At 42.1% G+C, this 27,966-nt stretch overlaps 1 protein-coding gene across 1 annotated transcript; it reads right to left on the bottom strand.

Annotated features, from left to right (window-relative positions):
• On the bottom strand, positions 1–27,966 carry LOC142741192 (KN motif and ankyrin repeat domains 1-like). The gene is made up of 3 exons (XM_075850585.1): positions 27,899–27,966; positions 24,788–26,710; positions 1–336 (listed from the first exon to the last, which is right to left on the bottom strand). The coding sequence occupies exons 1-3, from the start codon at positions 27,933–27,935 to the stop codon at positions 305–307; spliced, it is 1,992 nt and encodes a 663-aa protein (XP_075706700.1). The 5' UTR covers positions 27,936–27,966; the 3' UTR covers positions 1–304.

Below are 27,966 nucleotides of genomic sequence, written 5' to 3'. Positions count from 1 at the left end.
GGCATTGAATGGAATGTAATGACCTACATATTTTAACTTTAAGTAGGAGGGACATATTTTATATTCAAAGGACTACTTTGGATTATCTTCACAAAACACAAAATGAGCTCTATATGATACATGTTAAACCATACAAATATTGCTAGCCATGATTTGGAGTTTGAAGATATTTCTAAACCTCTTACTACACCACACCACTATTTCAATGTGTGTTTAGAAATATACATGTGGCAATGTGTGATCAAAGGGAGTAGTTATTCCTTAAAGTCAGTCTTTCAGCTTTCCATCAATATCTTCTGCAGATTTAGCTTGCCAAGACTTGTGTACGACCAGTGACTATAAGAGAAAAAAATAAATTATGACTTTACCAAAAATAGTAAATATAATTTCTAAGTAAAATGCTGAAAGTGTATAACAAATAAGTAATGTTTAATGTTAGAGAAAATAATGACATGTATTCTTAGTCTGTATTACACACACCAGGGAGGCAGCGGGAGATTAAGGAGGTGAACAAGTGGCTCAAGAACTGGTGTAAGAAGGGTTTGGGTTCTTAGAAAACGTAGGCGACTGCAGTTATTCGGTTGTGCTGGGGAGAAGATGGCTGGAAGGTCGGAGGAGAGTTCAACCGCTTAACGTACATGTATGTGACAGCCCTTAAGGGGAAATACGTGACAGCCCTTAAGGGGAAGTATGGAGCGGGCTCACGGGCTGAGAGCGCTCCGTACTCAGCGGGTGACGGTTGTGTTATACAGCCGACACCTTACTGCAACGGGCAGAATGAAAATCACTTTGATCCCACCCATTTAACACCTTAAATGTTGCGGTCAATCGCGACCATGGCATATAAATTGTTAGAATAAGGGGCACGCCCCCCTCCAACGCGCCATCGTGCCCCCCCACCCACAGTCCGATCGGTGGATGACAATGGTTGTTATGGCAGCCTTGGGGCCTAATGATGGCCCCAAGGTCCACCATCTTTGTACTCCTTTGAAGCACTGCCTTTGGCAGAGCTTCAAAGGAGACTGTTAGAATCACGATATACTGCAATACATTAGTACTGCAGTATAGACAAATCAAGGGTAGGAGCAGCACTGTGATTCCTTGCCTGTTAAGGCTGGTGCTCAGCTTTCAAACAGGGAGTGACCTCTCCCTGCACAAACGTGTATCCAAAAAAGAGAGATAGAAGCAGCACTCAAAAAAACTCTGGTTTATTCATGAATAAACCAGAGTTTTTTTGAGTGCTGCTTCTATCTCTCTTTTTAGTACTGCAGTATATAGTGCAAGCGATCCAAGTTCAAGTCTAGGGGGACTAATAAAAAAAAGTAAAAAAACGGTTAAATAATGTTTTTATTATGTTCCAAAAAAAACATTAAAAGTTAAAAAAACTCTCTTTTTTCCCATTTTTTCCCTAAAGCAATGTTAAAAAATAAATAAAAGTTAACATAACTGGTATCGCCGCGTCCCTAAAAGTCAGAATTATCATAATATAGCGTTATTTAACCCGCTCGGTGAACGCCATAAAAACAAATATACTAGTATATAAAACATGCAAATTGCTGCTTTTTGGTCACCAAAAAAAGGAATAAAAAGTGATCAAAAAGTCACATGTACCCCAAAATGGTATCGATGAAAAACTACAGCCCGCCCGCAAAATTTAAGCCCTCACACCTCTAAATTGATGGAAAAATAAAATAGTTATGACTCTCAGAATATGGCGACACAAAACATTTTAATTTTTTTTAGCACATGGTTTTATTTTTTTTAAAGTGGTAAAACATAAACAAGTTGACGAAGAAATAAAGTTATGGCTTTTGGAAGGCGGGGGGGGGGACTAAAATGAAAAAACTCAAATTGGCATGGTCTTTAGGGGTTAAACGAGGGATCAGGGGTGGGTAAGTAAACACAAACTGGGCCAGATAATGTAGACAGACAACTGGGACTTATTAACCCCTTGATACGGAAAGTATTTTAAACCGTAATGACCAAGCAATTTTGTACGTTTTTCCATCGTATCATTCAAAGTGCTATAACTTTTTATTTTCCTGTCGACATAGCTGTATGAGGATTTGTTTTTTGCGGGACAAGTTGTATTTTTTAACAGCACCATTTTGGGGTACATATAATTTATTGATTATATTATTAACTTCTTTGGTGGGGTAATGGAAAAAAACGATGAAATCTCACCATTCTTTTTTGCATCTTAAATTTACGTTGTTTATCGTGTGGTATAAGTAACATAATAACTTTATTCAGCGGATAGTTACGATTGCGGTGATAGCATATTTACATAGTTTTTTTATGTTTAATACATTTACACAGTAAAAACACTTTTTCTTCAATATCATTTGACCCATTACTTTGCTATTTTTCCGCCGATGCAGCTGTATGAGGGCTTTTTTTTTGTGAGACAACTTGTAGTTTTGATTGATACCATTTTGGAGTACATGCAACTTTTTGATCCCTTTTTATCAAATTTTTTGGAGGCAGGATGAACAGAAAACAGCAATTCTGGCATTGTTTTATATTTTATTTTTAACGTTACGTTTTATTTTTGTAACGTTTTATTTTTGCGTTTATCGTGTGGATTAAATAATGTAATTGTTTTATAGTTGGGGTCGTTACGGATGCGGCGATACCAAATATGTGTAACTTTTTAACTTTTTTTCATAATAAAGCATTTTGTAAGGGGAAAATTTGTTTTTTTTTTGTTTGTTTTTTTACTTGGGATTTGTATTAATCTATTATAAACTTTATTAAACTTCTCTTAACATTTTTTTCGTCCCACTAGGGGACTTTACACAATGCAATAATATGATCGCTTTTATAATACATTGCAATACTTCTGTATTGCAGTCTATTACTGCCTGTCAGTAAAACGGAATGGCATCTGTTAGTGGCCTAAAAGGCATTTACTAAAAGCAGACCTGGGGGCCTTTTTTAGGCCCCCTGGCTGCCATAAAAAACATTGGCACTACGCGATCGCATCCCTCTAAAACCACTCAGATGTAGTGGTTGCTATTGGTCTCTGATCGTTGCCCTGAAGTCCGAGGCTGTTAGAAACAGCCTGGGCTTCATGAGCAGAGCACCTGATTCAGGTGCAACATCTTCTAAAGTGCCACTGTGAAAAGGTGGCGCTTCACAAGAACTACCCTGAACGGCCGCCGTTATACGGCGGTCATTAAGGGCTTGATGAAACTGTGGTGGAACAGAGGAAGGGGTTAAAATAGTTAATAAAGACAGGTTTAAAATAAAAATGACCAAAAACCTAAATTGGTAACCAATACTAGAAGTCTAACAAATATAATTGATGAACTGGAATTACTAATGTCTGAGGAAAAATATGACATAGTGGAAATAACTTAGACCCTATGCACACTACCGTAAAAACCGTATGCAATTACGGACCCATTCATTTCTATTTCCACAGACACCTTCCCGTTTATTTATGGGTACGGTGTCCGGGCCGTAGAAGTGTACCGCAAAACATAGGACATGTCCTATCTTTTGCTTTTTACAGTGTAAATAGTGCCACACGCTCTCCTTATAAATAGCGCCACACCCCCCTTGCAGATAGTGCCCCCCAAACAAATAAAAAAAGTGTACTCGTTTAGCCCTGTTCCCACGATAAAAGGAGCTGCTCACAGATTCCTCAGTCCTGCAGCCTATGGGACGCTGAGACGCGAACCTTTCGTAGGCTGGTGCGATCCAGTGACATTATCCCGCCGGCCTGTGCAGGAATCCTGTCCAAGAGTTCTATAGGCTGCAGGCCTAACATGGCTTATAGCCTAGTGATTGGCTCCCTGCTCTGCCATAGTATTCAATTGTATCTACATCCTGAGGACTCAAGTACAATAGAATATGGCAGTCGCCCAGGGATCTGGGGCTTGGGCCCCCTGATGCTGGTGCTAGTGACGCCACTTTAAAAGAACATTTATGTGTTGAGCCGAGCAGCATGTTCCCCCTCATGCCGCGGGCCCCGTAGCAGCCGATGGCTGCTATAGCGGTAGTTCCGCCACTGGCCTGAAGGTATAACTAATGAATATTTCCAAACTTTCTTACGTAGACTCTCCCCTTATCTCTTAAGACAGTACAATGATGCTATAAACCAAACAAAGTTCCACCTAAGGCCTAGTGCACACTTCAGTCTTTTTCTTCAGGGTGCTAGATGTTTTTCTGATGGCTAGCACCTTGACCCATTCATTTCAATGGGGCGATGCACACTTCAGTTGTTTTTTTTACGGTCCCGTTGCTCCGTACCGACAAAAGTAGAGCATGTCCTACTTTGGTCCAAGATTCTGTGACCGTGAGGCACATGCAAGTCAATGGGGCCATCAAAAAAACTGAAGGCACACGGAAGGCATCCGTGTGCCGTTCGTGTGTGACGGAGCCGTTGCCTAGCAACGGCGGGGCGGGCAGAAGTACATTATAGATATATTACACTAATCGGCAGCCACTTGTCTCTATCAATCACTGACAGAGAGAAGAAGCTGCTGATTAAAAATAAAATAAGAAGCAGTTCATACGTACCCGGTCGTTGTCTTCCTCCAGTCCGACCTTCCTGTATGACGCGGCAGCCTGTGATTGGCTGCAGAGGTGGTCACGTGGGATGAAGCGTCATCCTTGGAGGCCGGTCTTCTGACGTCATCCAGACTTGTGTGACCGCCACTACAGCCTGTGATTGGCTGCAGCGGTGACATGGGATGAAACGTCATCCCAGGAGGCTGGAGAGGAGGAATATGCAGGGATTTCTTTGTAAATATGAACTGATTTTTTTATTTTTTATTTCATAAATTGTATTTTGCGAGTGCCGAGCATGGTCATTCTTCAGTGCTAGTCACTGTCCAGGGTGCTGAAAGAGTTACCGCCGATCAGTGCAGCCCATTAACTCTTTCAGCACCCCGTACAGTGACTAGAGCTGAACAACCCTGCTCTTTCAGCACCATGGACAGTACCATGCTCAGCGCTCGGAAACGGAAACATGGAGTGCACACGGAAATCACACGGCCGCTAAAACAGGCTCACCGACCCGTCAAAAACGGCCGTGAAAACGGTGATGGAAGTGTGCACGAGGCCTAAAATGTTTAATGCTCTCATATTTACATTACCGAAACCTGGAAATACTTCAAGATAGTACTGTCAATTATTGTCCTACATCATTACTTAAATGGGTTTCCAGGCGATAAAAGTAGATAGGCCATCAAAAGCTAAAGGGTCGGGGGACTGCTTCCCCTTCATTTCTTCTTGCTCACTATGAATGTTCGACACACATTTAGTGGCGATTCACAGGTATTGCAGCCTTTTCTCCCATCCACCTCACTAAATATGTCAAACATTCACAGTGGGCAAGAAGAAATGAAGGGGAAGCAGAGCTCGTACAAGCGCTGCAGCCCCTTCAAAACAGCTGATCGGCGGGGGTCTTGGGAGTTGGACCCCGACCCACCAGCTATTGCTGGCTTATCTTGAGGATAGGCCATCGTTTTTTGTGGGCTGGAAAACCCCCTTAATACCAATCCTAAAAGCAATAGCATAAGATAATACACAAGATATTAGCAAACAGATTACTGGATATACACCCTACAATTATAAGGTATGATCAAATGGAACCTGTAGATTTGTAGATTTAATCAACTGGACTGTGGCCTCTGGCATGGTTTTTCTGCCTCTCTCACTGGATGCTGAGTAGGCATTCGATAGAGCATTCGATAAAAGCCACTCTCCTGAAATTTGGCATACAAGACCCTTTATTAGATGCGACTATGCCCTTATGCCCGAATCCCTAGCTACAGCATATACCTCAGGATTTATGTTTGAACCATTTTGCATAATAAATGGCACAATACAGGGATACCCCTTTGCCCAAAAATCTTTGCAATACTTATGAAACTCTTCGCAGTAAGAATTAGATCCAACTCAGCCATCAGAGCTATGCCAGTAGATAGAACAGAAAACAAAATAGGACTTTTCACATACAATGTAATAATGGGACTTCCCCCCCGTTCATGGATACCTGAAATAATGCATTCTATGTGAGAATTCAACTCCATATCATATTATAAAAATAATAATACGAAACCCCATATACAAAATTTAGGCCTCCGCTCAAAAACAGCCGCTTATATTGAAAAACACCTACCATCTCCAATTAGCTCAGCACTTCTTTAAGTATCTTGGAATTAATCTCACATTTGTAGTCTCTAAACTAATAAATCATAATTATACTCCAATTCTTAAACAACTACATGGTTAAATCTCAAAGTTCAAAACACAAGGTATTTCATGGCCAGGAAGGATTCCAATAGTGAAAATGCTTATACTTCCTATAATATTTTGTATTTTTTAGTAATATGTCCATCCCTGTATCTATATCATATTTTAAAAAGTTACAATTGCAACATTTGCTTTTAAGAAGCCTAGAGTCAAGGCAAACATTTTATACAAGGTGAATTGGGATTAACCTGTATAATGCAATATTATAGAACCTCTATACTAAACCAAACCAGAGTACTTTGAAAAGGAGAAAACTCCAAATTATCGGTTGGACTAGAATCCACTTTACTTGGCAACCATTCTCCTAAAGATCAATTATTGGCTTCAACTTTTTAAAAATAATTTGAAATCCCAATATATTACTATTCAAGCAGCAATCAATGTCTGGAAGGTGGCTATGTTTAAAAAAAACAACAATTATTCACCCTTTCTGTACATGAACGTCCCATATCAGTACTAGAGACAGGAATTCCTCACCTAAACCTCCAGCAATAGTTAGCCAGAGGTATCACACATATCTCAAACTTATGGGTTTATAATGTACATATTTGTATCCATTTTAGGACTTAGTGGGAAATAAGTTCTTCAAAGCAAGGAAATGTACAAATTCTTCCAAAATAGACACGCATTGAAGAAGTTTCCCTTGTCGGATTCTTATTCTTCATGCACATCTGATTTATGGTATTGGTTAAGTAAAAGTAAAGACACATTAAGGGGACTCTTTAGATGATACAAAACACCAAATGAAGTGTACATATATCCCCTTGTTACTACAACTGATAAATGGAAACTAATTTCTAACCTCAAGTTTTCTCTGCAGTTTTCTCATGCCTTTACCAAATCCTCAATCATGCCAATCATGTGAAGGTGTTATTGAGGACAGGAGTGGAGGAGAGGTAACAGACTGAGCTACGTAATGGTAAGAGCAGAGTTCACAACAGCACAGAATCTGCACGCTCCTCTCCTGAAATATTCTGTGCTGCTGTGAACTCTGCTCTTACCATTACGTAGCTCAGTCTGTTACCTCTCCTCCACTCCTGTCCTCAAGAACACCTTCACATGATTGGCAAGTCACCACCGCGCACAAGATCCGCACGCTCATCTCCTGAAATACTCTGTGCTGCTGTGAACTCTGCTCTTACCGTTATGTGGTGACTTGCCAATCATGAAGGTGTTATTGAGGACAGTAGTGGAGGAGAGGTAACAGACTGAGAGCTACGTAATGGTAAGAGCAGAGTTCACAGCAGCACTGAATCTGCACGCTCATCTCCTGAAATACTCTGTGCTGCCTTAAACTCTGTGGACAGGTCAGGATCCTGTTTCTTTTAAATGCTGCACTGTAGCGCAGCCTTATATAGTGGATCGAGCGGGTTCCCTAGCAGCATTTAAAAGAAACAGGATCCTGACCTGTCCACAGAGTTTAAGGCAACACAGAGTATTTCAGGAGATGAGCACGGCCGGCCACAGGCAGCCGGTCGTTTTTCCAAGCCGTGCTCCCATTATGCACACGACCGTAAAAACACCCGTTATTGCGGGTCGTAATTACGACCCACAATAACGGGCTCATAGACTTCTGTTACCCACGGGTACCTTCCCGTTTTCTCACGGGAAGGTGCCTGTGCCGTTAAAAAAATAGAACATGTTCTATTTTTCTATTTTACGGGCCGTGCTGCTATAATTAGGGTATGTTCACACGACAGCGTCCGTAACGGCTGAAATTACGGGGATGTTTCCGCCTGAAAACATCCCCGTAATTTCAGCCGTAACGGCATGTGCAGGCGCTTGAACGCCGCGTCCATTACGGACGTAAATTGGCGCTGCTATTCATTGGAGTCAATGAATAACGGCTCCAATTACGGCCAAAGAAGTGACAGGTATTTAGTGTGAACACAGGGTATGTTCACACGCACTCATTACGGACGTAATTTGGGCCTTTATGCCCCGAATTACGTCCGAAAATAGCGCCTCGATAGCGCTGACAAACATCTGCCCATTGAAAGCAATGGGCAGACGTTTGTCTGTTCACACGAGGCGTAATTTACGCGCCGCTGTCAAATGACGGCGCTTAAATAGACGCCCGCGTCAAAGTAGTGACCTGTCCCTTCTTTGGCCGTAATTGGAGCCGTTATTCATTGACTCCAATGAATAGCAGCGCCAATTACGTCCGTAATGGACGCGGCGTTCAAGCGCCTGCACATGCCGTAACGGCTGAAATTACGGGGATGTTTTCAGGTGGAAACATCCCCGTAATTTCAGCCGTAACGGACGCTGTCGTGTGAACATACCCTTATAATGACAGCACGGCTCGTAAAAGCGGCCGGCTGCCCGTGGCCGGCCGTGCTCGTAATTACGAGTTGTAATTACGAGCACGGCCCGTAAAATAAAAAAATAGAACATGTTCTATCTTTTTAACGGCACGGGCACCTTCCCGTGAGAAAACGGGAAGGTATCCGTGGCTAACAGAAGTCTATGGGCCCGCTATTTCGGGTCGTAATTACGACCCTTAATAACGGGTGTTTTTACGGTCGTGTGCATGAGGCCCCGTAATGACGGGTGGCTACATGTGTGCACCCGTCATTACGGCAGCGTTGCTAGGCGACGTCAGTAAATAGTCACTCTTCAGGGTGCTGAAAGAGTTAACTGATCGGCAGTAACTGTTTCAGCACCCTGGACAGTGACTACCGATCACAATATAGAGTAACCTGTAAAAAAAAAAAGACGTTCATACTTACCGGGAACTCCCTGCTTCCTCCAGTCCGGTCTCCTGGCCGTTGCCGTGGTGACACGTCCCTCGCGACATCCGGCCCGACATTCCTTGATGACGATGCAGCCCATGTGAGCGCTGCAGCCAATCACGGGCTGCAGAGGCCTCTGCAGCCAATCACAGGCTGCCGCGTCAGAAAAGAATGTCGGACTGGAGGAAGAAGAGGGACTCGTCCGCAAGACAACGACCAGGTACGTATGAAATGCTTTTTATTTTATTTTTAATCAGCAGCCTCTTTTCTCTATCAGTGATTGATAGAGATAAGTGGCTGCCGATTTGTATAATATTTTTGACCGGGTTCGGTCAAAACGGGTTCGGCCGAACCCGGTGAAGTTCGGATTTGCGAACTTTTCCGGAAGTTCGGACCGAAACCGGGTTCGGTTGTCCCGGTTCGCTCATCTCTAATTATAATATAATAAGTCTCCACTTGTCTCTCAATAGAATGTTTTGTTGAGGATCCGCAAAAATACTGAACTTCATGGTGAAGTTCCATTAGCTTAAATATGCCCTTAACCTCACTGACTGGGTCATTGTGCTTAAAAATAATAGTACAGACACTAAGTGGGATATTTTTAAAAGCATCATACATTTTAAAAGTCAGAGGTACATACCTTCTGGGAATAAAAGGGTTAGAAACAGTAGAAACCCCTTTAAAAAGTAATGAGGGAGAAATTGTAGAAAGTGACGAGGAGAATGGGAATTAAACATTAATTTCTCCACTCTGTTCACAGAGGAAAATGAAATGTCAGGTGAAATGCAGGGGGATAAAGTAAACTCTCCATCAAGGCCCTTATTTCTGATATTTAAGGATTCTATAGTGACATGATCTGTGCCACAGGACTGGTGCATATAAAATGTGGTGCCAATGCTTTAAAGTTTTCTTAGATGCTATCCTGGAGCGACCGTAAACAACATGGAAGCTCAAAAAATAGATTTCTTCTCTTTACCTACTCCAGTTAGTAACAATAGATGTGTATCCGGGGGCGTATCTAAAGGCTCATGGGCCCTGGTGCAAGAATTCAGCTTGGGCCCTCCTACCTCCCCCAACACCAGCGGACCCCTGCAAATGCCTCTGCCCAGCCACCTTGTTCAACGGCCACCATATATGACCCCATAGTATAATACCCCCATAGATGCCCCCACAGTATAATGCCCCCCATAGATGTCCCTACAGTATAATGCCCCCACACAGTATAATGCCCCCATAGCTCCCCCTATAGTATAATGCTCCTCACAGCTGCCACCCACAGAATAATTCCCCCACACAGTATAATGCTCCCCATAGCTGCCCCACACAGTATAATGCCTCCCATAGCTGCCCCACACACAGCATAATTCTCCCCATAGCTGCCTTATACAGTATAATGCCCCCATAGCTGCCCCATACAGTATAATGCTCCCCATAGCTGCCCCATACAGTATAATGCTCCCCATAGCTGTCTATAGAGTCTAATGCCCCTCATAGCTGCCCCCCGCCCAGTATAATACCCCCATAGCTGTCCCATACAGTATAATGCTCCCCATAACTGCTCCATACAGTATAATGCTCCCAATAGCTGTCCCATACAGTCTAATGCCCCATAGCTGCCCCCCACACAGTATAATGCTCCCCATAGCTGTCCCATACAGTATAATGCCCCCATACAGTATTATGCCCCCATACAGTATAATGCTCCCATAGCTGCTACCATATCAGCCCCCCTCCCATATACAGTAAAATGCCCCTATATGTGCCTAATAGAAAAATAATAAAATAAATACCTACATGGCCCCGTTCCCATGACGAGAAGAGGCGATCCTTCACCTCCTTTGGCCTGTGCTATGAGTGACTCGGTGCAGTTAAGCACCATGACATCACTACATCACGCCTGTCTGTGCCGAGCCGTTAATGGCTCATGGAACAGTGAATGCTGGAGCAAGGGGCCGTCAGCTTCTTGCTCCAGCATTGAGTTCAAAAGTATCTGCATCCTGAGGACGCAGATACAGTTGGAACTGGGACTTCGGTGAATGGCTTGCGATCCCACGGAGGTCTTCACACAAACCCCCAGGGGGTTACGACCCACGGTTTGTAATGCATTGTGCTGTTTGTGTTTGTGGTGAAGAGAGGAAAGGGGGAACCTGTAATTTAAAGGCCCCCCTCTCCTCTCTCCACCGCAAACACAGACAGCACAATACAAAACACATACATTATGGTCCCAGGCCCCCTCTGTGGCTCACCAGGTCTTGTTGTTTCCTGAGGAGTCGGATAATCGGATCCAACTTCCAGGCTCTCCCACATCGTCACGTGACATCACGGTCACTTGGTACACTGAGTGTACCATGTCACCATGACGTCTAAGGAGCCCTCATCCCTGCCCATCCACTACTAGGCAGCCTAGTGCCGGCGTCATGGCAAATAAATAAATAAAGAATTTATTACACGGTTAGCGTTGTGTGGCAAGTGTGGGCCCCCAAGGCTTAGGGACCCTGTCGCAACTGCGACCACTACGACCCCTATAGCTATGTCACTGGTGTAACCAAAGAAGTTTAAAGGGGTTGTCCAGGCAGGGGGCAGTTTTTCATACTGATAACCTATCCACAGGATAAGTCATCAGTATATGATCGGTGGGGGTCCCTCCGGGCACCGGAAGCTATGTAGTTGTCGGTGCCGAAACAGATGGCTCCAGTCGCTGTATAGCAGGTATACATGCCTGGGATCCGGCGTGTTCGTCAGTATGCCATTCTGGCTGGTACTGCTTGTTATCTGGCCGGTGGAGACTGTAAATTCTGTATCCGGCCAAGTATTAGCACCAATTAAGACTCCATAACGGGTACCTAATCCGCTTGATGCAGTTGAGACCATTCTTGGACACCATTTTACCGGCTGGACAGTTATCGACTTTGCCAAGTTTTCCATCTGGGCCTACCAATTTCACCCACCTCAGCTGAGGTGCCTCATAGGTGGATGAGTATATGGCTCCTTACAATTCTAAAAATATGTTAACTGAATTGCTTGACTCCTGAAATTTTAGGCCAATATTACAACATATGGCCTGCCTTGGAGTATATGGTCCACCCTGGAGCACATGGTTATTCCTGGGCTAAGAGAGGTCTAATATGGTGTACTGTTATTTGCCATTTGTTATTAAATTATTGTGCCTGATACGGTAACCTGCCATTTTGCCTCTGACTTGTTGGCTAGACTTATTTACTGGCCTTATGATTATCTGCCATTTTGTCGGCCTTGTATTTGCATTTATAGGTCTGATTATCTGTCTGTTACACTATTCAGCTATATTTACTTGAAGTGTCCCTCCACTCTGAGGTCTTTAACCAGCCTGAATGATCTGCTAACCAAGTTTATTGTATTGTGTGTCCATATGTACACTATTATACTTGTTTTCCGTACTTTGATACCTCATGTTATACAAACTGGCCCTATTTGCACTATTTACCTTTTTGGCTATATTACTTTCACTTCACACGGCCGTGTATGTGATGTGTTTATTGCGATGCAGGATCTCCCTTGATGCCTTTTTTGATAATTTCATTTTTATATATATTTGTGTGAATACATTTTGATACTTTTATAACCCTTGATTCAAGTGCCCTTTGCTTCCCAGATGTTCCTGTCCGTTTTCTATTTTTTGTTTATTTATTCCTGGTGGCACCGTACTATTTGTACTGTACTCTAGTTGTTCCAATGAGATCCTTTAGTTCTCCTTTTTTTCTTCTATATAGCGGTTTACAGCAGCTTTGCTCCTATTCACTTGAATAGGAGCAGAGCTGCAGTACTGCAGCACGGCCGCTATATGGTGACCGTAGCTTTCTGCTTCCGGCACCGACCACTGCATAACTTCCGGCGCCAAAAATCTCCACCCATTGGTTTTAATGGGAGGCAGAGGCGTTTTCTTTCCCGGGAGCTTTTTGACAGCTCACCGAAAAAAAAAGCGGCATGCCCTATCTTGGAGCATTTTTCACCTCTGAACTTCCATAGGAATTGATGGAAGGCCATTAAAAAAAAACGCGACACTCGTTTAAAGTATATTTTGGTGCGGTTTTTGCATTTGATTCATTAAACAAGACCAAAAAAACTGCATCAAAAACTATGGCATTTCAAAATCTGCCTCAAAAATCATGAAGGAATGTTGAGGCGGTCTGATTTTATAAATTTATCAGGTCTCTTAAAGAGGCTCTGTCACCAGATATAAAAATGGTCATAACTTGGCCAAAAATGCTCGTTTTAAAAAAAAACAAAACGTTACTCTTATCTCCATTGCAGCGCCGATCTGCTGCAATAGGAGATAGGGGTTGCAAAATCTGGTGACAGAGCCTCTTTAAGATAAGTCAGGACACATCTGCGAACATCCAACATGTGTAAAACCCCTTTTTTTCTCTGAGGATGAATTGACACAGAAGCAAGAAAGGTAGATTTGCTGCTAGCAGTGGAACTTTAACACAACTTTGGGATGGAAAAAAGATGATTTGAGAATAATCCTATCCTCTAATACAGTAAGGTATGGAACTTTGCAGGAAAAAGTTTGATGCCCTCCACTGTTTTTGTCGTTGTCATGGCCAATAATAAATCAGGACTTCAAAAGGAATCTCTGCAACTGGTTCAAACAGGGAACTTGAGAAAGCTGAGAGCACCAGGTTCAAATCCCCAGCCCCGACTGCTGGCATCAGTTATCACCAGCAGATTCTTCTGTCACCAACAAACACTCTGCTGTAGATTCCTTTTAATTAAACACCGGGTTACGGAATTCTTAGTTGAACCTTTATTTTCTTATTCAAGGATGTTTGCTTTTTTGTGCCAGGATGACAGGAGGAAGGATTGGAGAAGTCTTGAATGGGCCCATATTACCCTAGAACTGTCATGATGTCTCTGATGGAGATTGATGTTGCATAACAATAGGAAGATATCCTCTGAACTTGAGTGTCATATTTTTCGGATGGGAGAAAAAAGGTTATAATTTGAGAATCCAGCAGAACTCTTCTTGTTACTTTCTGTTGACAGGAAATTAAGTTTTTTTTTTTTCCTGTTGACCATCCATCCCAAGAAGCAGAAGATCTCAAAAATCGACTGTAGATAGAGGAGTAATTGCTCTGTGGAGCTGAAATAAGGAAACCGTCGATATAATGTATTATCTGAAATCCCTTTAGATGGAAGTAAGCTGAGACTTCTGCCATGATTTGGTAAAAATTCTTGTACCGGTGCTTGGCCGGAGGGAGGAGCCTGGAACTGAGAGTGACGCAGATAGTTTCTAAACATTATAGCAGTTCTCAAGAACTTCTGAGAGTCTTTGTGGATTGGTTTGTGGTATTAGGCATCCTAAAGATACAGGGTTACCATGTAAAAGTCCTGTTTCAAGTGATTCACACTGGAATTGATGATCTCTATCTTTCATTTTTTTTATATATATTACATACTATATTTATAATTGCTTTGAAGGTGCCGTTTTGGTTTTATTTTTTACCAGAGATAATAGAGAATAGAAGCCCTTGCCTTGCTGGGAAATGGGAACTGGGATTAATACTATCTTTAGAAGTAGAAGCAAAATATCTGATTTCAATGCCTCTTGATTTTTCGATGAAGGAGGGGGTTGTTTATCGTAAACCTTGTGGGAGGAAGAGATTGGAATTCTACCTTATATCAGGACCGAATGAAATACAGGATCCAAGTGGAAGATATAATGCATCTCCAGGCCATATGGAAAAATCTTACTCTGCCTACTGGCGTCATTGGTTTGATTGATGACTGGCATTGTCAGGTTTGAAAAACCTTTGCCTCTTGAAGCCTGGAACCCATCAGCCCCTTCTTTTCATCTGTTTTCCAGACAACCTCTTTTTTGGGGACGAAAGGAGCATCTCTTGTGATAAAAATGAGATTCGGAGTCACGCCCTACTTCCTATTTGAGGCTTTATGTAGAATGTCATCTAAGTCAGAACCAAATAATTTGTTGCCTTCTAAAGGGATAAAGCATAGTGGAATCTTTTGTAGCAACGGCGGTCGCGGGTCTCACTCACCCCAGCAGCCACCAGCTTGCTTGTTCCCTTCCCTGGCATCTCCCTGGCAGGGACGCTGGTGGGCTATGCTCTCTCCACCTCCCCTGGCCTATGCCCATAGGATTCGTGCATGCACGCTCGCTCGGGTCCTGAAAGGGCTTGCACCAAGAATATTGTCCCCAGCCTATCCCAGCACACACTGGACTATTTAAGAAACTCTGCCCACTTCCTTAGCAATGTTATTTCTAACCTAGAGTTAGTCTGCAAAGGTTCCGTATCCTGTTACCTGTATCCGTGTCCAGTCCTGTATCCTGAGTCCAGTGTCGTGATGAGTCCAGTGTCCGTGACCAGTCCGGTTCCATGTCCAGTTCTATATCCTAAGTCCAGTGTCCGTGACCAGTCCTGGTTCCAGTATTCCAGCACAAGCCAGCTTCCGATAATCCAGCACAAGCCATCTTCCGATAATCCAGCACAAACCAGCTTCCGATAATCCAGCACAAACCAGCTTCTGATAATCCAGCACAAGCCTGCTCCCAGCTATCCAGCACAAGCCTACCTACAGTAATCCGGCACCAGCCTGCCATCAAGGTACTATCTGCCAGTGACTGTCCTTTACTTGTCTGGCCAGCAGCTTCTCCATTACGTTGGAGTAGCCCAGTGGGTCCACATTCCAGTGGGCATTACATCTTCGATCCCACATCCCCATACCAAGAACATAGCCATACTGATCTCCTAGTCACATTAAAAAGGGCAGCAGATCTGACCTTCGGGGTTGTACCTTTCACCCCTACCCTCCCCTTTCCTCATACTTCCCCCTACTTTTTCATTCTTCCTTCTTCTCTCTTCTCTTGATTCTTTGATTTTCGTTTATGTTACAACCATGTTCTGTAATTGTAACCTGATGTTCTGCAATGTACATCGTACATTAACCTCATTGATGGACCTCAGGGGCCCCTTGATGTCCTTCTGCACTATTTAGCATGTATTATGCTTGCTGCCCATTTGGGCATTGTTATCTTGATCTATTTTACTTGTGCCTTACGACAAAGTCTGTTATACACGGTTTGAAAATTAGTCTTCATGTATTTCTGAGCCCACTGCAACCGTTTCTGCTTGTGAGCATTGTTTATGGGTGGCCGAATAATAGCTTTATTCACATTTGCAAACCTCTGGAGGATCCTACACCCTGAGGTTCGCGGGACTCCAGAGGTACCAGCGGCTTCAAATACCTGTTTGCTACTTTGTGATGGCATTTTAGCAGCTGCTCCCCTAATCCTATTAATTTGTCTGGCAGAAACCTTCCTCATTATGCCCTTATCTGAACGAACCCGTCTGTGCTCTGAATCAGCCACAAATCTTTTCACAGTACGATGATCAAGCTTAAGTTTTCTTGAAATATCCAATGTTTTCATACCTTGTCCAAGGTATTGCACTATTTCACGCTTTTCGGCAGCAGAGAGATCCTTTGTCTTTCCCATATTGCTTGAAACCTGTGGCCTGCTTAATAATGTGGAACGTCCTTCTTAAGTAGTTTTCCTTTGATTGGGCATACCTGGCAAACTAATTATCACAGGTGTCTGAGATTGATTACAATGATCCAAAGAGCCCTAAGACATAATACCATCCATGAGTTTAATTAAAAAACTAATAATTAAATGTTTATGACACTTAAATCCAATGTGCATAATAATTTGGAACACAGTGTAGTAATATCCGGAGTGGTCATCTGCTCAATGAGGCTGTCAGTGATATGTATATATAACAGTGGACATCCAGGGGCATTGTTGAAATCATTGCCTTATAGCCAATTGATCAGAGTCAAGAGGGTCGTCAGTCACGAGGACAGATTATCCTCACGACTCGATCAGATGTGCAAAAAATTCTCTGATCGAGGATTTCCAAATCATATTCTGAAGGTGAATAGACGGAAAGTTGAAGTATTGGACAGACAGGTTCTTTTAGGTGAAAAGTCAAGTGTAGAAAAGCAGGTTCATCTACCCTTTGTCTCCACTTTCTCCGCATTAAGCTCACAAATTGGAGAGATCCTGAGGAGGGACTGGAAGGTCTTGAGTAGAGCCTTTCCAGAGATTATTGAATTTCAGGAGAGACCTATGATGGCCTACAGACGAGGCAAAACGATTAAGAATAGTCTTGTGAGAGCTGATATTGGGTCTAACCGAAAGAGTCAAAGGTTTATAGCACCCCCTAAATTGGGCTGTTACCCCTGTTTGGGATGTAATATCTGCGATCACATGATTAAGGGTGATTCGTTTAACCATCCACAAACTGGTAGTGTCATCAAAATCAAAGGTTTCTTTACATGTCATTCATCCTTTATCATCTACTTATTGAGTTGCCCTTGTGGTTTGCATTATGTGGGTGAGACCACAACAGAAATACGTCTCAGGATGAGAAATCATAAATCTAACATCAAAACAAAGAGGCAAGATTTACCAGTATCAAGACACTTTTGTGAGAAAAATCATAGCTTGTCACAGTTGAGATTCAGAATCATTGATTCTGTACCTCAAATGAGACATGGGGGTGACAGGGGTTTGGCTCTTAAGAAAAAAGAGCTAGAGTGGATCTATAGGTTGGAAACGATGTCTCCTAAGGGGCTTAATATAGAATATTCTTATGGCCCCCATATTTAATATAGTAGGGGGTAGCTTGCCTGGAGAATCTGGGGGGCATGATGGTTTTTGTTCCCGATTGGTATAGTTTGTGTTCTATATATGGATAGGTTGAAGTCCTATTTTGATTTCTCTCTCATGTATACATTCTTTTAAAAAAAAAATTGTGATTGTGAATATTATATGGTAATGTGTCTCTTTTTTTACACTTTTTAGAATCAGATGGATTTGTCAAACATCATGAAGGATTTTGATAAGCAGCAGAGGCCGATTTATTGGGACCATTTAAGTCCCATTTGGAAATGTCTATTTTCATATTTTCATATCCAGTATTGATTACAGCATTGTAGTGTATCTAATGTTCACATATCCATATATAATTTTACTTAGGTGTACGGTTCTATTATATTTTGTATTTGCTACCCTTTCATTGATCAGTACCCCATAAATAATAAATATAAATTTATATATGTTTCTGGCATATGTCTTTGTCAGCATGTCCGTCTGAGATGATCAATTTTTTTCTAATATGGCTTACTCTATTTAATCCCATTAGTGACTACAGTCACATTATCTTTTAATGGGGTGTCAATAGTATATAGACTCTTTTGTCTACAAACCTATGCCTATCTCTACAAATAAATTCTAAATGTTCCAATCGGGGTAGTTTAGTTTAGATGTAATCTCTAGGATTGCATATGGGGTTAAATTTCGCATAGTACATATACTTTATACCTTTTATCGCTACTTGCGAGTGCGCAATGGGACTGGAACGCAAGTTCCGTCTCCGCGCATGCGCAGTAGCGATTGCGCTGCACGAGGCGTTCCATCGGATTCAACATCCGGTTTTGACACCATTTTGGAGCATGCGCAGTGGAGACGCGCGAACACTACACGCTGGCTACATGGAGAGATTGTAAACTGTAAGTTTATGGATCTAAATTAATTTATAATTGGCCCCTGCTGGTTTCTTAATTAATCCTATTATGCAGGGGCGTAGCTAGGGGGGGGCAAGCGGGGCACGTGACCCGGGCGCAGGTCAGAGGGGGGCACCAGCGCCACCTCCTCCTGCACTATAATTGTACCTGTGTCGCAAGGACACAGGTACAATTAGAAGCAATGAATGACCGGGCACGTTCCGTGCCCGGCCATTCAGCGCCTCTCCACGAATGAAGCGACTGGTACCTTTTGTACCAGTGACGCTTCCATCGATGAAAGGCGCTGACTGACTGACAGGGAAAGTCATCCTGCCCAGCCAATCAGCGCCTTTCATAGACGCTGTGTTCAACCCCCTGGAGACCTGCGCAGAATAGAGCAGGTCTCCATGGCTGCCGGACGGCGTGGGAGCGGGAATAAGGTGAGTTTGAATATTTTTTATTTTTTTTTAAATGTAATAGAAGTGTGGCTGTATCTGCGGGGGGGAGGGGGGACTTTGTCTACGGGGGTGTCTATCTACAGTGGAACTATATCTACAGGGCTGGGCTATATACAGGGGGGCTATATCTACAGAGGGGGGGCTATATCTACAGATGGGGGCTATATACAGGGGTGGGCTATATACAGGGGGAATATATCTACAGGGGGGCTATATTTACAGGGCTGGGCTATATACTGGGCGACTATATCTACAGAGGGGCTATATACTGGAGTTGGCTGTCTATAGAGCACCATATACAGGGGTGGGCTATAGCTACAGGGGGGGCTATATAGTATATAGCCCACCCCTGTAGATATAGCCCACCCCTGTATATGGTGCTCCATAGATAGCCCACCCCAGTATATAGCCCCCCCTGTAGATATAGCCCCCCTGTAGATATAGTCGCCCTGTATATAGCCCAGCCCTGTAGATATAGCCCCCCTGTAGCTATATTCCCCCTGTATATAGCCCGCCTCTGTAGATATAGCCCCCCTGTGTATAGCCCACCCCTGTAGATATAGCCCCCCCTGTGTATAGCCCACCCCTGTAGATATAGCAGCCTTGTGTATAGCCCAGCCCTGTAGATATGGTCCCCATATAGATATGGTCCCCCTGTAGATATGGTCCCCCTGTAGATATAGCCCCCCTGTAGATATAGCCCACCCCTGTATATAGTCCCCCTGTAGATATAGCCCACCCCTATATATAGTATCCCACAAATAGTTCCCCCTATAGTGCTCCACAGAAAGCCCACCCCTGTATATAGCCCCCTTGTACATATAGTCCACCCCTGTATATAGTGATCCACAGAGAGCCCACCCTTGTATATAGTATATACAGGGGTGGGCTATCTGTGGAGCACTATATACAGGGGTGGACTATCTAGTGGAGCACTATATACAGGGGGGGACTATATGTGGAGCACTATATACAGGGGTGGACTATATCTACAGGGGGGCTACATACATGGTTGGGCTATCTGTAGAGCTCTATATACAGGGGTGGGCTATATCTACAGGGGGCTATATACAGGGGTGGGCTATCTGTAGAGCACTATAGGGGGAGTTATTTGTGGGACACTATATACAGGGGTGGTCTATATGGGGGCACTATCTACAGGGGCTCTATGGCAGGCACTATCTACAGGGGGCACAGTGTGTGTAGGACACGGTGTATGGTCCTATTATAATTAGAGGTGCAGTGTATGGCGCTATTAGATTTAGGGGCGTAGTGTATAATGATAACTTTATATTTATTTATAGGTGCAGAAATGTTGGAAAAGTGAGAAGCTGAAGACATCTGAGCGGCAAACTGCAGAAATCGGCTGTGACCGGGAGAATTCATCATAGAGGTCTGGACCGGATGGAGAGAAAGAACTAGAATCTGAGACGTCACCGGTGAGTCACTTAATGTAAATGTTTATTCTGCCTCTAATCAGTCATGTAGTCACTGTATGATCTGCAGCGAGATGATTATGATAGGATTTATTTTTTGTGAAACGGCATCTCCCAGCATATCCTTACCATTGTTCGGGCCATGCTGGGAGCTGTAGTTTTACGCCGTACACACCTATACGGCAGGGGTTGCACTAAATTGAGCTGTATTTGTGCTGGTGCTGTATATATGTATTGAGCTTGGTTCTGGTGTTGTGTATAGAACCATATTGCTTGTGAAATGTACAAATATTTTTATGCTCGTGTTACATAAAAAGAAATGATACTTCGATTGGTAGAGAAAACAAACATGGAGAGGGGGAAGGAGATGTCGGGAAAGAGGTTGGGGGGGGGCGCCAAACTGAATCTTTGCCCCGTGTGCTGGAGAACCCAGCTACGCCTCTGTATTATGTACTGATTATTCATTATTCACGATGCATGTTCACTATGGTCTTAATATTTTGATATCTATGTATGTCTGTTTGAAGATACATTACTGCACTCTATTTATAATGTCTGGAATACACCATTATAATCACATTTTGATACATTGAATGAGAATTGTACAGTCAATTTTTATATTGTTAATTGATGTACGTACTCCCTATATATACTTGGCACCATTGTTAGTTTGTTATGGCTTGAGAAAGGTTCCTGTTGAACCGAAACGTTGCTGTTTTTTTTAGGTGAATAAATCCACTTTGCTTTCATCTGACTTGAAGTCCTGGTGCCGTCACTGTGTTCTATGCTTTCTTCTATTTTTAAAAAAAGGGGGAATTGATTCATCCCCTGGTGACTAGCACATGGCTTGATTTTTTGCTATTGTGGAATGCTGTGTTCATCTATTTGCTGGACTGTAGATAGATAGATAGATAGATAGATAGATAGATAGATAGATAGATAGATAGATAGATAGATAGATAGATAGATAGATAGATAGATAGATAGATAGATAGATAGATAGATAGATAGATAGATAGATAGATAGATAGATAGATATCCAAAAAAGTAGGCAGCACACCATAGAATTTAGTGAAAAAGAGGGTACTTTATTAACCCCAAGTGCGACGTTTCAGCTCTATCCACTAGAGCCTTTCTCAAGTGCTCTAGTGGATAGAGCTGAAACGTCGCACTTGGGGTTAATAAAGTACCCTCTTTTTCACTAAATTCTATGGTGTGCTGCCTACTTTTTTGGATCTCTGTTGATATTGAGAGCTTGGTCTGCTCCCTGGGGCCTGCACCCACATCCTTTTACAACCGGTGCTGCTGGATCTTTTTCGTTTTTCTAGATAGATAGATAGATAGATAGATAGATAGATAGATAGATAGATAGATAGATAGATAGATAGATAGATAGATAGATAGATAGATAGATAGATAGATAGATAGATAGATAGATAGATAGATAGATAGATAGATAGATAGATAGATAGATATACTGTATATATACAGTGAAGGAAATAAGTATTTGATCCCTTGCTGATTTTGTAAGTTTGCCCACTGTCAAAGACATGAACAGTCTAGAATTTTTAGGCTAGGTTAATTTTACCAGTGAGAGATAGATTATATAAAAAAAAATAAAAAATCACATTGTCAAAATTATATATATTTATTTGCATTGTGCACAGAGAAATAAGTATTTGATCCCTTTGGCAAACAAGACTTAATACTTGGTGGCAAAACCCTTGTTGATGATGAGGTTTGCACACATGTTAGATGGAATTTTGGCCCACTCCTCTTTGCAGATCATCTGTAAATCATTAAGATTTCGAGGCTGTCGCTTGGCAACTCGGATCTTCAGCTCCCTCCATACGTTTTCGATGGGTTTAAGGACTGGAGACTGGCTAGGCCACTCCATGACCTTAATGTGCTTCTTTTTGAGCCACTCCTTTGTTGCCTTGGCTGTATGTTTTGGGTAATTGTCGTGCTGGAAGACCCAGCCACGAGCCATTTTTAATGTCCTGGTGGAGGGGAGGAGCTTGTCACTCAGGATTTGACGGTACATGGCTCCATCCATTCTCCCATTGATGCGGTGAAGTAGTCCTGTGCCCTTAGCAGAGAAACACCCCCAAAACATAATGTTTCCACCTCCATGCTTGACAGTGGGGACGGTGTTCTTTGGGTCATAGGCATCATTTCTCTTCCTCCAAAAACGGCGAGTTGAGTTAATGCCAAAGAGCTCAATTTTAGTCTCATCTGACCACAGCACCTTCTCCCAATCACTCTCAGAATCATCCAGATGTTCATTTGCAAACTTCAGACGGGCCTGTACATGTGCCTTCTTGAGCAGGGGGACCTTGCGGGCACTGTAGGATTTTAATCCATTACGGCGTAATGTGTTACCAATGGTTTTATTGGTGATTGTGGTCCCAGCTGCCTTGAGATCATTAACAAGTTCCCCTGTGTAGTTTTCGGCTGAGCTCTCACCTTCCTCAGGATCAAGGACACCCCACGAGGTGAGATTTTGCATGGAGCCCCAGATCGATGTCGATTGACAGTCATTTTTTATGTCTTCCATTTTCTTACTATTGCACCAACAGTTGTCTCCTTCTCACCCAGCGTCTTACTTATAGTTTTGTAGCCCATTCCAGCCTTGTGCAGGTCTATGATCTTGTCCCTGACATCCTTAGAAAGCTCTTTGGTCTTGCCCATGTTGTAGAGGTTAGAGTCAGACTGATTAATTGAGTCTGTGGACAGGAGTCTTTTATACAGGTGACCATTTAAGACAGCTGTCTTTAATGCAGGCACCAAGTTGATTTGGAGAGTGTAACTGGTCTGGAGGAGGCTGAACTCTTAATGGTTGGTAGGGGATCAAATACTTATTTCTCTGTGCACAATGCAAATAAATATATATAATTTGTTTTTTTATATAATCTATCTCTCACTGGTAAAATTAACCTAGCCTAAAAATTCTAGACTGTTCATGACTTTGACAGTGGGCAAACTTACAAAATCAGCAAGGGATCAAATACTTATTTTCTCCACTGTATATATGTATATATATATATATATATATATATATATCGATACAAATATATATATATATATATATATATATATATATATATATATAAAGTGATTTCTCAATTATATTCACATCATAATTCTTGTTATGAACGCGAACAGCCGTGACCGCAACTTCCCTGCTGTCTGCCGGCGTCTCCCTCCTTGGAGACACCAGCTGGCGCGGCCTCCTCGTCCTTGACTTCCTGATAGAGTGCACGCGTATGCTTGTCCTCGGTTTTAAAGAGCCAGCACACACACTTCCTAAGAGTTCCCTACACTATTCCCAGTGCACTCTGGACTATAAAAAGGGCTCTGCCCTCTCACCCCTTGTCTTAGCGTTGTTAGTATTCCCATGTTAGTCTTGCAAATGGTCCCTTAGTGTTATCCTGTTCAAGTTGTTTCCCATGCCCTGCTACCTGTATCCTGTGCTATGTCCTTGTTCTTGTTCATGAGCCTGTTAGTGTTGGAGTTGTGCCCTACTGCACCTGCTGTCATCTGCCATGTCCTGTATCATCTGCCACGTCCAGTGTTATCCACCACACCTGGTGCAACCTGCTGCACCTGTTGTCATCCGCCACGTTTGGTGTAACCTGCTGTACCTACCTACATCCGTGCCAAAGCCTCGGCCACTGTCTGGACTATTGTACCCTTGTGCTACGAACATGTATAGACTGTGACTTGGCCAGCTGCCTCTCCGCTACGGCGGAGCGGCATAGTGGGTCCACATTTCCTGTGACCGTGACGATTCTCCTGTATTAGAGCGTGTATATGTTTGCATGCTGTTCAACAAATTCGTCATTTCTACTGTAAGAGTTCTTGAGTTCAGCAAAATCCATGGATATCTCAATTATTGTACATCATGCAACAAAATAAAGCTCAAGTCACACCACGTTAGGTCTTTACGTTCGGCAGGAACATTTGAAACAGTCCTACCAAACGTATAGACAGATGCATGCAACTGTTTGCTTTTACAGATGCTAACCATAGATTGCCATTTAAAAAATAAATAAAGCATACTATGTAGTATATATATATTTTTTAATATGGTTATATTGAAAAGTACACTCAAACACTTTTCACTACAGTTTGGGGCTGTGGGATCCCGAAATATCTTGGCAAAATATATGCCAAAAGAACACCCTTTTGGCACAGGTTTGCTCACTAAAATCTACGAGGGATGTAGCATAAATTTAGTCCAGTTTGCCCTACACAGAAATAGTATGTAATAATTCCGAACAATCATACATGTCTACTATTTGGCTTCTTTTTTCATGCTACTTACCCAGCATACTTAATGTATTCACACTCTTACTTCCCTCTTCATCATCACTTTCTTCATCTGCTCCATCTACCATATTGTGTGAGTTTTGAGTAACTGTTAACTGTTTATCCTTTGTTTCTGAAGATGTGTCAAGAAGATGGTTTTCTTTATTTACCAAAGCGATGTCTTCATTCTTTTCATGCCGGACTATAGAACTTTTAACATCTTCACACTCACTAACTGCTGCCAGTTCCTCTGACATTTGGGACAGCTCCTGTTTGTTACTGGTTTGACATACGTCACTTGTTGGATTACATGTAAACTGGGCCTCAATGCTTTTGGCTTTATTTTCTAATAACGTATTTGAAATTTTCTCAGCTCTACTTGTATCTGTAATATCAGAAATGTTAGTTGAAGATGTGTATGAACAAATGAAACCTGTGTTATCCATGTTTAAACCATCTTCATGTGATTCCCTTTCATATGGCACAGATCCTTCACTTGATAATTCCACCAAATTTCCTTGAAGTATATTGTTATTATCCATGAGACCTACAGTTTGCCTAGAGGTAACAGCTATCCTCAGCTCTTCCAATTCATCAGCTGCAGCCTTTACATGATCTTCAAGCATACTTATAACTGCCTTCTGGTGTTCTACTGTATGCTGAAGAAGTTGTATCTCCTTCTCTACTTCAGAAGATAATCCTAATAAAGATTCCATAACCCATTCACCTACATCTATAGTTTCAGGTGAGACTTGGACTGCAACGTCTTTGTTCTTTTGCTTTGATCTGTAATAAAACACACTATCGGCCATGCTAAGATCTTCCCCAACTGCAACTGACTTGCGTGTTTTTTCTTTTACTGCTGGGTGGTGCCTTATTGTTTTTTCACCTGCCATTTTCTTATTTCCAAAATTCCTATCTGGATCACTTAGCTTCTCTGTGAGTCTTTTTAGCTCTGCTATTTTACTTGTTTTATGTCCAATAACTTCTAAATGACTCTTCTGCTCAGACTGCGCTTCCACTTCTCTGTTCTTGTCCATTTCATTTAAAGTAGAGTCGTTGAGACTTGTTTGTCCATTATTAACCATGCTGTTTTTGTGTTTCTCCAAATCATAAGTGAGCTCCTTATTCTCTCTTTCCAGGGTTGAAATCTTCATCTGTAATGCAGGAATAATCTTTACTTGTTCTTCAAGATCTTTCAGTCGCCTTAATGAAGTAGCCATCTGCTCACGAATATATTGAAGATGAGCTGGAGAAATATTTGCAACTGGAGTGCTTCTGCCAGAATTTATAGGACTTATTTTCACAGATCCTGTGAAACTTTGACTTGACAGAGAATGATTTTCTCTACTTTTGCTCTGATGCACAGTTAATGATGTTTGGGTAAGGTTTGGTGAACTTCTACTAGCATTGCTAAGTTTAAAAAGGTTGGAAGACTGGTGACATCCGTCTTGAATGTCTCCAGAGTATAGATTTAGTTGCTCTTGCTGAAGCCTTCTGCTAGTCTCTTCCAGTGTTTTCTCAACACGAGAACTCTTTACAATAGTCTTTGCTGGTGGAGGTGGAAGCAGTTTAAGAATTCGTGTTGGAGATATTGGGTTGGACTTTCTCAAGGTCAAAGCTTCTTTAGTGTGTGAGGAACTGGTTTCTGTTCTACCACCTGTGAAAAATACAGAATCGGATGTTCCATCTTCACTAAAGTCCAAGGATTCAGTTGAAACCCAAGTTTGGCTTGAAAGACTTCTTAAAGATGATGTGGAACGGCGTGGCACCCTTGGTTTCCGATTGACTTGCAGTTTTTTCAAGGTTTGACCACTCTGAATATCATTAACATACTTTAAGAAATCCAAATCCAACTGGAAACCATATGGAGTTTCAACAGAATATGATGCTTTTTCATTTTCATTCTGGTCCCAGTACAGAAAGGGACCTCCTAGATCTGTAAAAATTTAAAAAATAAAATACAGCAACTTACGAAAGTATTTTAGAATGAAAAATATTAATTAGACTAAACCTTAAGTTACAGATGTTTCCACCCTTCCATCAATCCAGATTTTGTTTGAGAAATTCCTGCTACTGAAAATCAGTTCTGTTTATCTGAATGAAACTTGCAGAAATCCAATCACCTGTTGCAGAAATGTAAGAATAAATCGACAACTGGGCGTTACCATTTCCCTTGTCAATAGGGACACTGTCATACCCTATTAACAAAAGGACTGTTTACGCCCAAGTGTCAATTAATTCATACATTTCCAGGAGAAATGACACAGAAACGGCGCAAAGTGCTAAAATAAAGATGCTCCAGAATCATTTGTCAGTAGACCGAGCAGGTTCTATTCAAATCCTAGATGGAAATATATATTTTCTGTGTCCTGCTGTAAAAATGTTGGCCTTAGAAAACCTATATTAGGGCACATTCAGACATGGCAGAATTTTTCCGCTGCAAATGTTGGTGCAGATTTGGGGTAATTACGCAACGAATCTGCACCAACATTTGCATATTTGACAGGTAATTCAGATGTTGCAAATATCACAGCGGACTTGCCACAGATTTCAGTTTTTGCATTGCAAAGGCTGAAATCCACAGTGAAATTCCGCTTCTTCTTTGCAATGGAAAGTGCATGCTGCGGAGGGAAATATCTGCACCGCAGCCTAATTTCCGCAAAGTAATTTTCTGCAACGTCTGAACTAACTTTCCTAAAAATTTATAGAAACAAATGAAAAAAACGTCCGCTGCAAAATTCCACTGCGGACTGTCCGCAGCGGAATTCCCCAACAATTCCACCACGTCTGAACGTGCCCTAATAATCCAGGCATATAATATGAGCAGCCACAAAAATGGGGAACATTATCTTTAGAAAATAGATTGCGGCTTTGTTAAAAACTGGGGACTGGGCTCACTAATACACCAAGTAACTTAATAGAGTGTGCCAATTTAATTGTGTTTTAGACATTTTTTACCCCTCAACAGGTTTGAAAGATGTAGCAAATTTGGGCACAAAATTTTGCACAATTTAATTTTTTATTTTTGTAACCTGTGCAATTTCCACCAAAATCAGATGTAAACGGAATAATAAATGTGAGCCATTTCTATCTAGTAACTTTGAAGAACCAGTAAGTGAATTACCTGGAAGATCATTTCTTAGGTTAACAGACTCTGTCATTCTGAAGCCTGAGAAACCACAAGCACGGTTT

Source organism: Rhinoderma darwinii, chromosome 2 (genome assembly GCF_050947455.1).
Source record: "Rhinoderma darwinii isolate aRhiDar2 chromosome 2, aRhiDar2.hap1, whole genome shotgun sequence".
NCBI lineage: Eukaryota > Metazoa > Chordata > Amphibia > Anura > Rhinodermatidae > Rhinoderma > Rhinoderma darwinii.
Note: the sequence above shows the minus strand (reverse complement) of the source record. Positions and strands in the feature narration are given on the sequence as shown.